The 18,458-nt window shown below is 43.7% G+C and overlaps 1 protein-coding gene across 3 annotated transcripts in view; it reads right to left on the bottom strand.

Annotated features, from left to right (window-relative positions):
- The window catches only part of camsap2b (calmodulin regulated spectrin-associated protein family, member 2b), a 77,488-nt gene extending 59,582 nt beyond the window's left edge, over positions 1-17,906 (bottom strand). For all 3 annotated transcript variants that reach the window (XM_014192040.2, XM_014192041.2, XM_045714883.1), the window contains exons 1-2: positions 17,189-17,906; positions 3,800-4,059 (exon numbers count right to left, since the gene is read on the bottom strand). In XM_014192040.2, the coding sequence (XP_014047515.1) occupies positions 3,800-4,059; positions 17,189-17,327 (399 nt within the window). In that variant the 5' untranslated portion in view covers positions 17,328-17,906. The remainder of the gene's footprint in view (positions 1-3,799; positions 4,060-17,188) is intronic.
- Between the last annotated feature and the right edge of the window lie 552 nt (positions 17,907-18,458).

Raw genomic sequence — 18,458 nt, 5'->3', positions numbered from 1 at the left:
AGACCGAGGAAAAGAGAGAGAAAGAATGAAAGACCAAGGGAGGGAGCGAGAAAGTGCTGTTGAAGAGATAGAAAGAAAAGAAGAGAGATTGAGAAAGACAGAAATAACTGATGATGAGATATAGAGGGAAGGAGAGCGAGATTAGGGAAGGAACGAGTCTGTGTGCCACAGCAGATAGTGCAATTGCAATTCTCCCAGAAAGAGAGCGACAGAGACAGAAAGAGAGAGAACTGCATCGCAGGTTCCCATTTCGTCAGCAGCTATGTTCAGTCTCTGAACTCATGATCCTCAGCCACACAGTACAGATTAGAATAACTATTTCGTAACTGTTAACGCATTCCCTCCCGGGAAGCTCACGGCATTCCCCTCATATCTAACTATAATACATTCTTTAACGGATGATCAATTTATTTATTTTTATTTTATTTCACCTTTATTTAACCAGGTAGGCAAGTTGAGAACAAGTTCTCATTTACAACTGCGACCTGGCCAAGATAAAGCAAAGCAGTTTGACACATACAACAACGGAGTTATTACACATGGAGTAAAACAAACATAGTCAATAATACAGTAGAAAAATAAGTCTTTATACAATGTGAGCAAATGAGGTGAGATAAGGGAGGTAAAGGCAATAAATAGGCCATGGTGGCGAAGTAAATTCAATATAGCAAGTATAACACTGGAATGGTAGATTTGCAGTGGATGAATGTGCAAAGTAGAAATACTGGAGCAAAATAAATAAATAAATACAGTAGGAGAAAAGGTAGTTGTTTGGGCTAGTTATAGATGGGCTATGTACAGGTGCAGTAATCTGTGAGCTGCTCTGACAGATGGTGCTTAAAGCTAGAGAGGGAGATAAGTGTTTCCAGTTTCAGAGATTTTTGTAGTTTGTTGCAGTCATTGGCAGCAGAGAACTGGAAGGAGAGGCGGCCAAAGGAGGCATTGGCTTTGGGGGTGACCAGTGAGATATACGTGCTGGAGCGCATGCTACGGGTGGGTGCTGCTATGGTGACCAGCGAGCTGAGATAACGGTGGACTTTACCAAGCAGGGCCTTGTAGATGACCTGGAGCCGGTGGGTTTGGCGACGAGTATGAAGCGAGGGCCAACCAACGAGAGCGTACAGGTCGCAGTGGTGGGTAGTATATTTGGTGACAAAACGGATGGCACTATGATAGACTGCATCCAATTTATTGAGTAGGGTATTGGAGGCTATTTTGTAAATTACGTCGAAAAAGTCGAGGATCGGCAGGATGGCCAGTTTTACGAGGGTATGTTTGGCAGCATGAGAGAAGGATGCTTTGTTGCGAAATAGGAAGCCCATTCTAGATTTAACTTTGGATTGGAGATGTTTGATGTGAGTCTGGAAGGAGAGTTTACAGTCTAACCAGACACCTAGGTATTTGTAGTTGTCCACATATTCTAAGTCGGAATCGTCCAGAGTAGTGATACTGGACGGGGGGGCAGGTGCGGGCAGGTTGAAGAGCATGCATTTAGTTTTACTTGTATTTAAGAGCAGTTGGAGGCCACGGAAGGAGAGTTGTATGGCATTGAAACTCGTCTGGAGGGTTGTTAACACAGTGTCCAAAGAAGGGCCAGAAGTATACAGAATGGTGTCGTCTGCGTGGAGGTGGATCAGAGAATCACCAGCAGCAAGAGCGACATCATTGATGTATACAGAGAAGAGAGTCGACCCAAGAATTGAACCCTGTGGCACCCCCATAGAGACTGCCAGAGGCCCGGACAACAGGCCTTCCGATTTGACACACTGAAGTCTATCAGAGAAGTAGTTGGTGAACCAGGCGAGGCAATCATTTGGGAAATCAAGGCTGTTGAGTCTGCCGATGAGGACGTGGTGATTGACAGAGTCGAAAGCCTTGGCCAGGTCGATGAATACGGCTGCACAGTATTGTTTCTTATCGATGGTGGTTAAGATATCGTTTAGGACCTTGAGCGTGGCTGAGGTGCACCCATGACCAGCTCGGAAATCAGATTGCATAGTGGAGAAGGTACGGTGGGATTCGAAATGGTCGGTAATCTGTTTGTTAACTTGGCTTTCGAAGACCTTAGAAAGGCAGGGTAGGATAGATATCGGTCTGTAGCAGTTTGGGTCAAGAGTGTCCCCCCCTTTAAAGAGGGGGATGACCGCAGCTGCTGTCCAATCTTTGGGAATCTCAGACGACACGAAAGAGAGGTTGAAAAGGCTAGTAATAGGGGTTGCAACAATTTCGGCAGATCATTTTAGAAAGAAAGGGTCGAGATTGTCTAGCCCGGCTGATTTGTAGGGGTCCAGATTTTGCAGCTCTTTCAGAACATCAGCTGACTGGATTTGGGAGAAGGAGAAATGGGGAAGACATTTAAACTTTTCGTCTCTGGTACAGCGCTCGCGCATTATGCCTTTGGATAGAGCTCTGTACGCACGAACAAAACGGAGGTATTTGGACATAAATATGGATTATTTCGAACAAAAACAACATTTCTTGTGGAAGTAGCAGTCCTGGGAGTGCATTCTGACGAAGATCAGCAAAGGTAAGAGAATATTTATAATACTAATTCTGAGTTTAGGTGACCCCGAACTTGGCGGGTGTCTGTATAGCTTGCTGTGATGGCGAGCTATGTACTCAGAATATTGAAAAATGTGCTTTCTCCGTAAAGCTATTTTAAAATCTGACACAGCGGTTGCATCCAGGAGTAGTCTATCTATAATTCTTTAAATAATTGTTATATATTTTGTCAACGTTTATGATGAGTATTTTTGTAAATTGATGTGCACATTCACCGGACGTTTTGGTGGGAATACATTTTCTGAACATCACGCGCCAATGTAAAATGCTGTTTTTGGATATAAATATGAACTTTATCAAACAAAACATACATGTATTGTGTAACATAATGTCCTAGGAGTGTCATCTGATGAAGATCGTCAAAGGTTAGTGCTTCATTTAGCTGTGTTTTGGGTTTTATTGACACATGTCCTTGCTTGGAAAATGGCTGTGTGATTATTTTTGTCTATGTACTCTCCTAACATAATCTAATGTTTTGCTTTCGCTGTAAAGCCTTTTTGAAATCGGACAATGTGGTTACATCAAGGAGAAGTGTATCTTTAAAATGGTGTAAAATAGTTGTATGTTTGAGAAAGTTGAATTATGACATTTTGTTGTTTTGAATTTGCCGCCCTGATATTGAACTGGCTAACTTCTGGCTAGCTTCTGTTGTGGATTTGAGGTGAATAATACTCTTAATTTTATTTATTTTAAATTGGTGAGGCGGGTTGCAAGAGAGTGTTTGGAAGTTGAGTTTTTAGAAAACAATATATAAAAAGATATGCGAAAAAAATAAGTAAATATATATATATACGGGTCAATCTTGGAAGAAAAAAAAAAAACCCTAAAAGGGCTGACTTTTAAGCCTTTCCTTTGCACAAAACACCTTTTTCAGAAGAAAGGCATTTTTACCTTGTACTGTGCGACATAACAGTACCGTCTGTCTGTCTGTCTGTCTGTCTGTCTGTAAGTGGTTTATCTTGGAAACCTGTCATTAGGCTCGTTTTTGTCCTTTCCAAGAGACACCGCTGAGAATACCGTACTCACAGAGCCCTACCCTAGAGCACACACAAAGAGACAGAGGATGAGTGAGTGAGTGAGTGTGTGTGTGTATGTGTGTGTGTGTGTGTGTGTGTGTGTGTGTGTGTGTGTGTGTGTGTGTGTGTGTGTGTGTGTGTGTGTGTGTGTGTGTGTGTGTGTGTGTGTGTGTGTGTGTGTGTGTGTGTGTGTGTGTGTCCAGGCAGCTCTTCATCCTCACCATGTGTATGGGTGTGCCGGTCAGGTCCCTCTCTGTAACCAGTCGGTCCTGGTCAGTGACGTACAGTCCCTTCTGTGCCAGGGCCTGGATGATGGCGTTGTGTCCCAGCAGAGGTTTGACGGCATCGCTGCGGAGGATGAGGCTCCCCGCCCGGCAGTAGAGCTCTGCAGACAGCAGCAGGCATGCCACAGGGGGCTTCAGGTGCTCCTGGCTGTACTGGTCCCTGTAGAAGGGGTCCGCCAGCTCCTCCGGGACCGCATCTGTGAAGGGAGAGAAGAGGGGTTAGTGTGGTGATAGGATGAACATAGTTTCTCTGAAAGAGGGGGCCGAATTAGTTTGGGGATATGATAACTGTCATCTGGGGACGTGTCTGTGGAGAGAGCGGGTACGGGTAGAGCTGGGACGATAAACCCCAAATTATCAACACTTACCATACCGATCACTTATCACAGGCATTACGATAAGTAGCCTATACTAGAGAAATGTGAAGTTTGAAATCAGTGTGTTAATATGGGTGATTGTTAACGGGACAATTGATTGCTATAACCATCACACTAGTGGTAGTAGTTTAAAGGATACTTTTTAAACTGTGGTGCTCATTAACCTTATAAACTTCCCCTTCTATTTATTGCTATCGTATCAATTCAGGGAATTTATTGCGATATGGATTTTCCATTTGGCCCAATTCTAGGTACGGGTTAGTGTGGACATATGGTAAACAGAGTTTCTCTGGGAGGACCTCTGTGGAGGACGTGAGGATAGGTGGGCTACATAAGTAACATTACAGTCAGCTCATTTTGGGCTGTCCGTGGAGAGAGGGGAAACAGGTTAGTTTGGTGAAATAATAACTGACATGACTGGACTGGCCCCTGCAGAACGAGTCCACTGTGATGGCAACAGGCGTGCCTGTGCGAGCCCCACTTTCTTCTCCCACACACGGATCTTAGACCTTCTCCATTGACGGTGTGCTTAAGAGTGTGTGTGTGTTTGTGTATATGCGTTAGGCTTGGGCGGTATATCATTTATCTCCAGCAGAGGGCTCTAGCTACGCATCTCATTTGCAAACTTACTAGCTAAGTGGCTAGCTTCTTGCTTACAGCAGAGACAATCAATCCCCTCCTGGATCAAGATTGAGTTTTTTTATTTGATTTATTTGTTACATTTGTAAAGAAATAGCGCCCTTTGTGTGCACTGACGGTAACACCGTATACACCGGTATGGTACAGGAACGGTGTGTGTGTGTGTGCGTGTGTGCGTGTGAGAGTGAGACAGAGAGAGGCTATTCTTTGTCACATGCTAAATCTGATTTACTTTATCTTTATCTTCAAAATAGCCAGACACACACACACACACACACACACACACACACACACACACACACACACACACACACACACACACACACACACACACACACACACACACACACACACACACAATAGACTTGTCTGCACTCAGGGGCAAAGAGTACACCACTTTCTGCTCTTCTCTGGTATGTGCCATCACATGATGTGTCAAGGGGTCCCGAGAGTGTTTTTGAGACAAAGAAATTGGCGGATGGGGTTGAAAGTTGGGCCGGGAATTGCCAGGGATTCTATATGTATTACGATTCGATACTGCAATTTTATTGCGATTTGACGTTCCAAACATATTGCCCTGCTGCAGAGAGACAAATTTTCTGCGGAGAAAATTTGTTTTGATCAGTCATGGAAATAAAAGTGCTGAAAACATGCTCACTATTTAAAGTGAAACAGACAGCATTTCTGTTCATATACACCCCCAGGAAGAATATGACTTTTTAAAAACATTTTCTGTCAAGCAAGTATTTAGATATGCTCATTTTCACATTTTCATCAATTCTTAGAATGTTTGGGAATTACGTATACTGTACTAAGGCATTTGTGAAAATTCTATAGCAATACAGAGTGGGAAAGCAGCTGTCCGTTTGCACAGTTAACTGCATTAAATAAAACCTGAACCATCTGTCTCGTCCAGGACCAGAGTCGACACAGACCGGTACGCCAAAGCCAGTCAGAGCTACAGTAGGCCTTTATTTGCCACACAGGCCTGCCATCATTCACTTTGAACTGGACTGTGTGTTTACAGGCAGTAGGACCTGCCATCATTCACTTTGAACTGGACTGTGTGTTTACAGGCAGTAGGGCCTGTCATCATTCACTTTGAACTGGACTGTGTGTTTACAGGCAGTAGGACCTGCCATCATTCACTTTGAACTGGACTGTGTGTTTACAGGCAGTTGGACCTGCCATCATTCACTTTGAACTGGACTGTGTGTTTACAGGCAGTTGGACCTGCCATCGTTCACTTTGAACTGGACTGTGTGTTTACAGGCAGTAGGGCCTGCCATCATTCACTTTGAACTGGACTGAGTGTTTACAGGCAGTTGGACCTGCCATCATTCACATTGAACTGGACTGTGTGTTTACAGGCAGTAGGGCCTGCCATCATTCACTATGAACTGGACTGTGTGTTTACAGGCAGTTGGACCTGCCATCATTCACTTTGAACTGGACTGTGTGTTTACAGGCAGTAGGGCCTGCCATCATTCACATTGAACTGGACTGTGTGTTTACAGGCAGTAGGGCCTGCCATCATTCACTTTGAACTGGACTGTGTGTTTACAGGCAGTTGCAACAGCGTGACTTTAGATCATTAGAACTCACTCGTCAAAAGCCACAAAATAGACCTGAATGAATTTCTGCAAATATGTCAATACCACTTGAGAGTCCTCTTCATTTTGGGAACGTTACAGTCTTATTGATCTAACAACCTCAATTATTCACATCAACAACAAAAATATCAAAATATAATGCTAGCCTGAGAAAGATGAACTAAACTCTAACGAAGGAACATTAGATAAAACCTCTCAAGCTTTTTCAATTTGTTGGCTGTCAAAATTGCACTGATAAACGATGGGGAATTGTAGCCTCATAGTCCTTCTGCAGCTTGCCTGCCAACAATGCATGCTTGTCCCAACCAAGCACCCAAAGCTAATTGGCTAGCTTGCTAGCTAGCTACTTCCAGACACAAATGAGAGAACACCTCACTCTGACCATTTTACTTGCCCTAGCAGAGCTGGTTAGGCTGTTTACATGTTATCTAGATCGTTCGTGACTAACTATTACTTTTTTGCCTACGTTTACTGACACCGGTCAGTCATATTCAGTGGGTGTTACGTTAGGAAATTCATCAGTTATTCTGCACTCTGGCACACTCAGATGAGAGTACTCTGAAATTGGAGTAGATAGCGAGAGTGAATTTGTGTTATCCAGTTAGCCATGGCTCCCTGTGGCTCAGTTGGTAGAGCATGGTGTTCGCCAGCATAGTGTGTGCAACGCCAGGGTTGTGGGTTCGATTCACACGGGGGTCCAGTACAAAAAAAAATGCATGAAATGTATGCATTCACTACTGTAAGTCGCTCTGGATAAGAGCGTCTGCTAAATGAGTCAAATGTAAAATATGCTAACTGGATAACAGTCATTCAGGTTCTTGCTAGCTAACCAAATGACACCTGCATCTCTAGCTGTGTAAAGTATAGCCACCAAAAAACCAATCTTAGGGGAAAAAGTCAGTCACTCACCCACTCCAATGACATGAATGACAATGTTAGGGTCCATGTTTTTAGCTTGCTACATAAATAGATGCGCTAGCCTATTAGCTTCGCTATGACTGACTTGTGATCTTTGCCCTTGTATTGACATTCCCAGCCTTAGTTACATTCGTCTGATTTTGTCCAGTATATTAAGTCATTGAAACTGAAACAGTGCATCCTGAATGGAGGCAACAAACAATGTACCAGGCCAGCTGTGATTTACAACATGTTAACAATACTTTTGGGACTACCAAGAAATGTAGTGGTGAATTATATTAATCATGCATTGAACTGCATCCATCTACTCTGGCAACAATGCCTTTGTGTACGCCATGGAATGTTGAGTCAAATAGAACATATATTTTTAAAACCTCTTATAAAGTTGGTTTTGTCGCATAAACTGGGAATTTGATATGTTTTACTGATATTATGATTATCTGTTTCTTTCATATCTGCAAAGTAGTTAAAACTCTGTCAGTTCCACTTTAAAAAGAAGATTAAGAACAAGCTATAGGATGAAAAATACCAGCATTTTGACACAGGTACAGCCAACTAGCACTAGCTAACGTGACCGAGCAACAAAAAGTACAAAAATATATTTTAATAATTTTTTGACTAACCAATATAATATTGTCTGTAACTGTATCGATTTCCCACCATCCCTAGTTGAAAGGGTGCGTATGGGGTAATGAGGGCGTTTATGGTGTGTGTTTGTGTGTGTGTGTGCATACCTGGTGTGCGTGAGGTCATTTCCCCTCGCCATGGCTGTGAATCACAGGTGCAAACAGGGGGAATCAGGAGACAGGGCGGGCATTTTAAACGTGTATGATTACATATTTGTTATCACTGTTGAGTGGTCCCTGCAGCATACCATCGCAACCATGTGATTGGGACAGCAGTAACAGAACATTTGATGTAACAAACGCGTCAAACAGCATTGTTATCTGAAAAGCACCTAAACAATGTTTTGTCCTGACGGGAAATAAAAGGTCTTTACAACTTTATTTCTCAATTTCACCTTTTATTGTTTAGAAAAGAGATGCGTGTCAGCTAAGCTAACAGCAGCTAAATTCTTTATGATGGCAGCATGCATGTTTGACAAGCGATAACTCCCTAATCCCAGAATTCCATTCACTATAAGAAGCAAATAAACAAAGTAGAAGATGGCTGTGCCCATTGCCCGAAAAATATGAACTTAGTTTGGCCACTTTTCAGCATTTTACAAATCTTCTATGTACTTGTTACAGTGTATACAGGAACCGGATCGCTTAACTTGACAAGTAATTTACAGTTTTTGACTAATCACAAAGCAAATAAAATGCTATCACCTCACAGATCATCACCCCAAATACAAGCCTACTGCCTAGCCTAACCGTGGGTTGCCAGAAGGGTTGCCAGATTTGGATGAAACTATTTTAGGTGGGCTTGAAGGGGGGGGTAATTTCATTTGTGGGGGATTTCAAGTCCATGGGGGGTAGAAATGGGGGAAGGTATCGTGGGGGGATATGATACAGGAAATATTACTATAATGGGGGGCAAACACAGCAGAAGTTTATAAGTTAAATAAAACCCTGATAAGGGGTCTGAGCTGGCAACCCAGAGTAACGATAGTTACAATCTAAGTCAGTCGATTGAATCATCCCTTCACTTTGTTTTGTTATAACATCTTTGGTCTGACAGACATTTACGTGACAACCAGAATGCATTGTATGAAGTCAACAAACATGGCACCACACATAGCTGGCATTTAGCTTAGCATTAGCTCATCATAATCAGTACAACCTTCCAAAATATATTTTACACACATCATTACAATCTATGTCACCAGTACTTGAAAACATGTGAATAAAACAGTAAATACATTATGCTCCATACAGTGCATTCAGAGAAAGTATTCAGACCACGTGACTTTTTCCACATTTTGTTACATTCCAGCCTTATTCTAAAATAGATTAAATAATTTTTTATCCTCATCAATCTGCACACAATATCCCATAATGACTATGAACAACAAGTTCAGACATTTTTGCAATTATAAAAAATAAAGGGAACACTTAAACAACACAATGTCAAAACTCCAAGTCAATCACACTTCTGTGAAATCAAACTGTCCACTTAGGAAGCAACACTGATTGACAATACATTTCACATGCTGTTGTGCAAATGGAATAGACAACAGGTGGAAATTATAGGCAATTAGCAAGACACCCCCAATAAAGGAGTGGTTCTGCAGGTGGTAACCACAGACCACTTCTCAGTTCCTATGCTTCCTGGCTTCTGTTTTGGTCACTTTTGAATGCTGGCGGTGCTTTCACTCTAGTGGTAGCATGAGACGGAGTCTACAACCCACACAAGTGGCTCAGGTAGTGCAGCTCATCCAGGATGGCACATCAATGCGAGCTGTGGCAAGAAGGTTTGCTGTGTCTGTCAGCGTAGTGTCCAGAGCATGGAGGCGCTACCAGGAGACAGGCCAGTACATCAGGAGACGTGGAGGAGGCCGTAGGAGGGCAACAACCCAGCAGTAGGACCACTACCTCCGCCTTTGTGCAAGGAGGAGCAGGAGGAGCACTGCCAGAGCCCTGCAAAATGACCTCCAGCAGGCCACAAATGTGCATGTGTCTGCTCAAACGGTCAGAAACAGACTCCATGAGGGTGGTATGAGGGTCCGACGTCCACAGGTGGGGGTTGTGCTTACAGCCCAACACCGTGCAGGACGTTTGGCATTTGCCAGAGTACACCAAGATTGGCAAATTCGCCAGTGGCGCCCTGTGCTCTTCACAGATGAAAGCAGGTTCACACTGAGCACATGACAGACGTGACAGAGTCTGGAGACACCGTGGAGAACGTTCTGCTGCCTGCAACATCCTCCAGCATGACCGGTTTGGCGGTGTGTGAGTCATGGTGTGGGGTGGCATTTCTTTGGGGGGCCGCACAGCCCTCCATGTGCTCGCCAGAGGTAGACTGACTGCCATTAGGTACCGAGATGAGATCCTCAGACCCCTTGTGAGACCATATGCTGGTGCGGTTGGCTCTGGGTTCCTCCTAATGCAAGACAATGCTAGACCTCATGTGGCTGGAGTGTGTCAGCAGTTCCTGCAAGAGGAAGGCATTGATGCTATGGACTGGCCCGCCCGTTCCCCAGACCTGAATCCAATTGAGCACATCTGGAACATCATGTCTCGCTCCATCCACCAATGCCACGTTGCACCACAGACTGTCCAGGAGTTGGCGGATGCTTTAGTCCAGGTCTGGGAGGAGATCCCTCAGGAGACCATCCGCCACCTCATCAGGAGCATGCCCAGGCGTTGTAGGGAGGTCATACAGGCACGTGGAGGCCACACACACTACTGAGCCTCATTTTGACTTGTTTTAAGGACATTACATCAAAGTTGGATCAGCCTGTAGTGTGGTTTTCCACTTTAATTTTGAGTGTGACTCCAAATCCAGACCTCCATGGGTTGATAAATTGGATTTCCATTGATTATTTTTGTGTGATTTTGTTGTCAGCACATTCAACTATGTAAAGATAAAAGTATTTAATAAGATTGTTTCATTCATTCAGATCTAGGATGTGTTATTTTAGTGTTCCCTTTATTTTTTGGAGCAGTGTATATAAAAAATCTGAAATACCTTATTTACATAAGTATTCAGACCCTTTGCTATGAGACTCGGAATTGAGCTCAGGTGCATCCTGATTCCATTGATCATCCTTGAGATGTTTTCTACAACTTGATTGAAGTCCACTTGTGGTAAATTGATTGGACATGATTTGGAAAGGCACACACCTGTCTATATAAGGTCCCACAGCTGACAGCTTGTCAGAGCAAAAACCAAGGTCGAAGGAATTGTCTGTAGAGCTCAGAGACAGGATTGTGTCGAGGCACAGATCTGGGGAAGGGAACGAAAACATTCCTGCAGCATTGAAGGTCCCCAAGAACACAGTGGCCTCCATCATTCTTAAATGGAAGAAGTTTGGAACCACCAAGACTCTTCCTAGAGCTGGCCGCCCAGCCAAACTGAGCAATCGGGTGAGAAGGGCCTTGGTCAGGGTGGCGACCAAGAACAAGATGGTCATTCTGACAGAGCGCCAGTGTTCCTCTGTGGAGATGGGAGAACCTTCCAGAAGGACTCTGCAGCACTCCACCAATCAGGCCTTTATGGTAGAGTGGCCTGACGAAAGCCACTCCTCAGTAAAACGCACATGACAGCATGCTTGGAGTTTGCCAAAAGGCACCTAAATGACTCTCAGACCATGAGAAACAAGATTCTTAGGTCTGATGAAACCAAGATTGAACTCTTTGGCCTGAATGCCAAGCATCACTTCTGGAGGAAACCTGACGCCATCCCTACAGTGTCCCGTTCGCTATCTTCGAACTCCCTGTCATATATAAGCCAAGGCGCAGCGTGCCGGTAATTCCACATACTTTATTGAAGAAAAACCGAACAAAACAATAAACAGGTAAAACAGAAAGAAACGTGACGCTCTGGGGCTGTTCAAAGGCAGCTGCACAAAAACAAGATCCCACAACTCAAGGAGGGAAAAAGGGCTGCCTAAGTATGGTTCCCAATCAGAGACAACGATAGACAGCTGCCTCTGATTGGAAACCACACTCAGCCAAAACAAAGAAATAGAAAAACTAGATTGCCCACCCCACATCACACTCTGACCTAACCAAACTAGAGGAAAATAAACGTCTCTAAGGTCAGGGCGTGACATACAGTGAAGCATGGTGGTGGCAGCATCATGCTGTAAATATGTTTTTCAGCGGCAGGGACTGGGAGACTAGTCAGGATCGAGGGAAAGATAAACGGAGAAAAGTAGAGAGAGATCTTTGATGAAAACCTGCTCCAGAGTGCTCAGGACCTCAGACTGGGGCAAAGGTTCACCTTCTAACAGGACAACGACCCTAAGCACACAGCCAAGACAACACAGGAGTGGCTTTGGGACAAGTCTCTGAATGTCCTTGAGTGGCTCAGACAGAGCCCGGACTTGAACCCGATCTAACATCTCTGGAGAGACCTGAAAATAGCTGTGCAACGACGCTCCTCCTCCACCTGACAGAGCTTGAGAGGATCTGCAGAGAAGAATGGAAGAAACTCCCCAAATGCAGGTCTGCCAAGCTAGGCGTCATACCCAGAAGACTCGAGACTGTAATCGTTGCCAAAGGTGCTTCAACAAAGTACTAAGTAAAGGGTCTGAATACTTATGTTAATATGTTATTTTATTTTTTATAAATTTGTTGAAAAAAACTAAAAACCTTTTTTTGCTTTGTCATTCTGGGATATTGTGTGTAGATTTATGAGGATAAAAAAAAAAACATTTTAGAATAAGGCCGTAACGTAACAAAATGTAGAAAAAGTCAAGGGGTCTGAATACTTTCCGAAGGCACTGTACATACATACGGTGTGCTACAGTAGAAACGATAACACGATATACAGAAACTATAATGATAACGTCATAAGGCACTTATTTGATAGGAACACACACGTCCAAAGTTATTACTAGTAAGGAAAACAACATTGAAGGCAATGCGGGTGCCAGCCGGAAAATGTACCAGGTGGCAAAAAGTTATTTTCTGACTGGGGATGCGCAAATGTCTGCATACTTGATCTGGGGAAACTCTGGGGAAGTGCTTAGGCTCTCCTCGAAGAGAGAAGTTTGTTTGGCTTAGCAAAGCCTCAAACATAAATTGTCCGCAACAGTGAAACGGGATTCTTCTTTGTGAATTAATGAGGAGGCAGAACACACCTCAATTCAAACTGTTGTTAGGAAATGGACAAGTTGAAACATAGCCTATAGATAATTAGCAGGCAGCATGCCTTGGTTTGAGGCAGCGTGGGTTAACTCCCCTTTTGCATAACAATCCCACTTTGGAACAGTGACTGTATTCTGACATTACGCGCATAAAAAAACTCACGCTGGGGCGACCGATTAAGTTTAGTCCTTAATCCGTCCAATAGGCTTAATTTGTTTTCGCCCGATTGAAAATGTATTCTTGAACCTAGCCTGTAGGGATGGGGGAAATCGATGCAGTAGAGTATCACAATATCATTTTTTCCGATATTATATTGATTCTATGACTCCAAGTATCGATCGTGATAAATCGTGATACATATAGAATAGCAATGCATGTCATATCGGGACACCTTAGTATCGTGATAATATTGTATGACTTGGTAAAGCGATAGTGCTATTAGCCTACCTCGGGAAGCTATTAAAGCCTACACAGGCTTTGATGCCTATGATTCTTTTTTTGAATGGAAAAGTAAACAAAGTTTGTAGGCTACTTTATAAAGACAGAAAAGCTGGATTACATGTAGCCTAGTGAATGGAGAGGTCAGAGAGCTAAGCAGCCAGACACTTCCGAAGACGTGGGCTACTCGGCCTGGATGGTGGACTGGCGAAAAGGAACAGGGATGTGCAGCGGACACTGTAGCCTACTTGTATGAAAGGCAGAGACGTGTATGTCTACAATGTATTTTTACAGGAGGTAAAAAAAAAAAAGGGGTTAGGGTTATAGTGTATAATTTCCGACATAAATGAGGACTCTTCATCCCCTATCAGTAGATTACATTTCTTCCAAGGAGGGTTCAGAAGCTATTTCGAAAGTGTTTTCTTACCCAGAAAGACGACAGTGGGCTATTTCCGACAATGGCGGGTGTTTACCATTCCAACAGCCACTTAACAGCCAGTCACTTCAGCAGATAGTCACAATAACTGTCTGTCCTCACTATAAAGTCCCCATACTGTCCCCACTCCCCACTATAAAAACCCCTTATAACCCTGAGAGGGTGGACAAAAGCTCATATGACCTCACATAGCCTCCTAAAACAGCACCAATGCCAAATACAGTAGTAGCACAGTCTACTACACATCTTTATCTGGAGTCTTGCCATATAAGTCCTGCTAGAAGAAATGGTTCTATCAAGAACGAAACAGGGGTTCTATGGCTTGGTTATATATGGCCCCTATAAGATCAACAAAGCACCCTTCTTTTTAACAGTGTGGAGTGCAGATACAACCTTCACAGAGTAAGTGGGCTTTAGTTTTCCACAAGTTCATCAAAAGCTGCCGCGTCAAGGAAAACCAATCTCCTTTGTGTCGGCCATCAAACAGGAAATAGACAGGAAGTAGCTGTCACAGGAAGTCCAAACACGAGACCTGGAATATCGACCGTTACCGTGCCGACCACAGGAGTCGTCCAATTGGAGCGCAGCACAGGGAGGGAACATTAAAGAATGTACACCAGTCAGCAACATTACTTGTCTGTTACTATGCAGTTATTACTTTCTTAGAAACCTGTGTAGCCTATATCGACAGTTGATAATGTCTGATTCAAAACACTGGGTTACTTTGCTGAGAAATAACTGGATATATTTTAGCAGTGGCTTTCAGAGGTAACATTTTTGTTCAGTTGCTCACTATGCTAATTCATGTTGGACTACTTCTTTTCCGATGCAGTACGAACATCAATTAAGTCAGACCAAAGTATACCAGAAATGTTGTCACTCACATTGATTGTGGCTAATGAATTCACACGTTACTAGACTAATGAGCGTTAGTGCCCAGAGCCAGTATGTAAAGCTGAAGCATCTTCTGTTGGTCCTTCCATTGGGCCCAGTCTCCAGCCTGGAGGCCCCTGCATTGTGATGTAACTGAGACAAATGCTGTCACTCTGACTGGGTCTCCACGATGTCAACACATCACAGATGTTACAGAGACAGGAGAGAAGAGTAGGGTCTGAGGAGAGCACCATCTATAACAGCTGCGCACAAAGCATGTTTGACCCCCCCCCGCAACAAAAGTTGAACACTGATATTAGACCGTGAGATCTTGTTGCAAAGAGAGAGTGAGACGAGAAAGAGATAGCGAGCGAGTGAGAGAGAGCATTGGGACCTAGTCAGTGATCCAGTGCCAGACAGGAAAGCAGAAAACACAGATGCCTTTGGTCAAAATGTGTCATATTACAGGAAAACATTTAGTAAGTGTGTATGTGTCCGTACATGCTCTTATGGTCACGCTGATAGTCCTTTCCTGTGTCTAGGCTATATTTCAGTTGATCTACATCAGTGATCAGCATGCATTTTGAATGGGAGAGATTGTTTTGAATTTTCTGCATTACGTGGGCCAAACTACTGTCAGAACCATAGTAACTAGACCAAACGTGGCTGTGTGTGTAAACTAAGACTTGGTTGATGAATTGGGCCACAGTTCTCATGGTGTTGGAAGGGAGCAGTAATGTGTGTCACCAGGAGAAACAGGAAAAAACAACCCAGTCCTGGTATGCTAATAGCCTGTAGTCCTCTATGACAGAGTAGTGAGGCGAGTGGAGCAGTTGACAGGGCTTTCCACCATTTTATACACTTGAGAAAAGCTTACAAATGACATGCTGGAAACTATAGGAGGAGCTACCTAGTCTATGTGCTGTTGGCTTAGCATATGTCGTGTGGCCATTGAACATGAGAATCCTTGGCTCCCAAGGCTAGCTACAGCATAACCCCTCTCTCTCACACTCTCTTGCTCTCTCTCTGTCCATTATTACTATACACAGACCGAGCAGATGGTAGTTAAGAGTGTAGCCCAATTAAAAAACTTCCTTAGAGAGCCAGCCGGGCTGGAATTACTGACTTCATAGGGCTGCTGCTGCCTACCGGGCAAGGCCAAGCCTTTTCCCCAACTACACTGGTAGCAGCTTGTAATACAGGCTAAGTGTTGCCTGTCATCCACAAACCGCACTCTGAATGTTTTCTGTTCACAATAGGTTACATTCTAATTTCAACCACCCAGTGAAGTAACAACTGTGTTATTGTCAAATCACATGGAATTATCTAATTAAGCAATAAGGCCTGAGGTATATTTATTTCACTAGGCAAGTCAGTTAAGAACAAATTCTTACTTTCAATGAAGGCCTAGGAACAGTGGGTTATCTGCCTTGTTCAGGGGCAGAATGACAGATTTTTACCTTGTCAGCTCGGGGATTCGATCCAGCAACCTTTCAACCTTGCAACGCTCTAACCACTAGGCTACCTGTATATGGCCAATATATGTACAACGGCTAAGGGATGTTCTTAGCCACGACGCATCACTGAGTGCCTGGATACAGCTCTTAGCCACGGTATATTGGCCATATACCACAACCCCCGAGGTGCCTTATTGTTATTGCGTAATTAGAATAGTAAAAAGTATTTGTTTGTCATACCCATGGTATACAGTCTGATATACCACGGCTTTCAGACAATCAGCATTCAGGGATCAAACCACCCAGATTACAATACTGTTTAGATGTTCCAACAACCTGTATAGGGCCATGTGGCCATTACTGTGAACATCAGGAACCAGCTGCAGTTACTGATCAATCAAATGCCACAGACGTCAATGCTGATCGGAGAAGAAGAACATTATCAACAACAACAACAGCGTCCTCTGCCGTGTTCATAACAGACAAATCGGAGATATTGGGCAAATGTGCAACAGTTAGTCTGCCCATAACCTGCACTTCTCAGACACAGACCGTCCATTAGAGAGCCCTGGTGTGACTAATACAATGACATGTTTATTATCGATCGGTGAAGATGATGTTTCAACAAGGCTATTGAGGCCAAATGACACATTCTTAACACAGATAAGACATGCTCTCTTGGCCCATCGGGAATATCGAGGTTAATTATGATAAACCCTTTGAAGATGTGCGCACTGACACAATTTATCCAAATGTTGCATCACATTTGACACATTTCCACCCCAATATTCAGAAAACAAAAAAGGCGCCACCTACCTGAGCCGAAGGCTTTGGCCACAAGCCATGTCAAACTACAGTATATTTTGGCCCTTGTGAAATCATAGTGATCAAACGCCTTGATCGAGGGGACGATAAAGGTTCGCCTCGACCCCTTGGTATCTGCCGCATCACTCATCTTCACGCCTGGCTCGCTCGGCCTCCTTTACAGAGAGGGAGACGGTCAGTTAGCCCGTGGAATTCTACCGGCGGCAGATGACATCCCGTCCAAAGGAATTCGATGCAGCAAAACTGTTCTTTCCGTTCAAACTTTAAATGCGTTATCTAGCCAAATACCGACTGGACACCGTTATAATCCCTCACACTCAGATACGTTGTGGCTCCTTCCCGTGGTCCTTATACGTTAACCGTATTTATTTCCGAGTCTCCAATACTCTCAGTACGAGACGAGAATTCCAGCCAGGCAACTGCAGTAGTTCTGGGGATTTTCATCCATTGATTCCCTGACATTATCTTCAGGTTGCCAAGCCTACCGTGGCTATGTCTATCTACGAAACGGGTCGCGCATTTGCCCGACTTCTATTCGCTGGAATAGTTCAATTATAAGGTATAAGTAAACGGAAAAGGTTGTCCTTGTCCAGAATTGTTCTTCATAACTATTTTTATTTTTTCCTCTCCCTCGATCACGGCGGGGTCTCCCCTGCGCTTTTCCTGCCGCACTGGCCTGAAAGCCTAGCGCCCCCAGAGCGCCTGCGCGGTCCACCCAGAAGTTCCACTGCTGGATACAGTGTATCAAGTATCCTGTGAAATACCCGCGGTACGTGTTTCCTCTGCACTTGGAATGCCGCTAGGTCTACGCTCAGTATCCCCAAAAATCTCTACAAATCTAAGTCTACTACAACAATGACTTTTGATGTAGTTATGCTGAGTTGAATGAAACTTGTTTCATGGTTACTTTTGGTCGTATAGCCCATGTGATTAGGAGCTTGGAATCCTTAACTGTGTGATGACCTAAAGAGGTCGTATAGGGTGGTATACTGTATTCATTAAAGCAGGGTGAATCTCACTGCTGGGAAATGATATTCTCTAATCTTTATTTAACCTTTCGCTACTATAATAATAATATATGCCATTTACAAGACACTTTTATCCAAAGCATGCATACGTTTTCTTATCATGTCAGTCTCATCACGATAACATATATTTTTCAAAACCCTGGGAATAGGACTGGATATTCTCGTTGGAGATGTAGCAAGCAAAACATGAGAGGTTTGAGGTAAAGGCACGGATGAGGTGTTCTGATCCTGAA

This window comes from Salmo salar, chromosome ssa03 (genome assembly GCF_905237065.1).
Source record: "Salmo salar chromosome ssa03, Ssal_v3.1, whole genome shotgun sequence".
NCBI lineage: Eukaryota > Metazoa > Chordata > Actinopteri > Salmoniformes > Salmonidae > Salmo > Salmo salar.
Note: the sequence above shows the minus strand (reverse complement) of the source record. Positions and strands in the feature narration are given on the sequence as shown.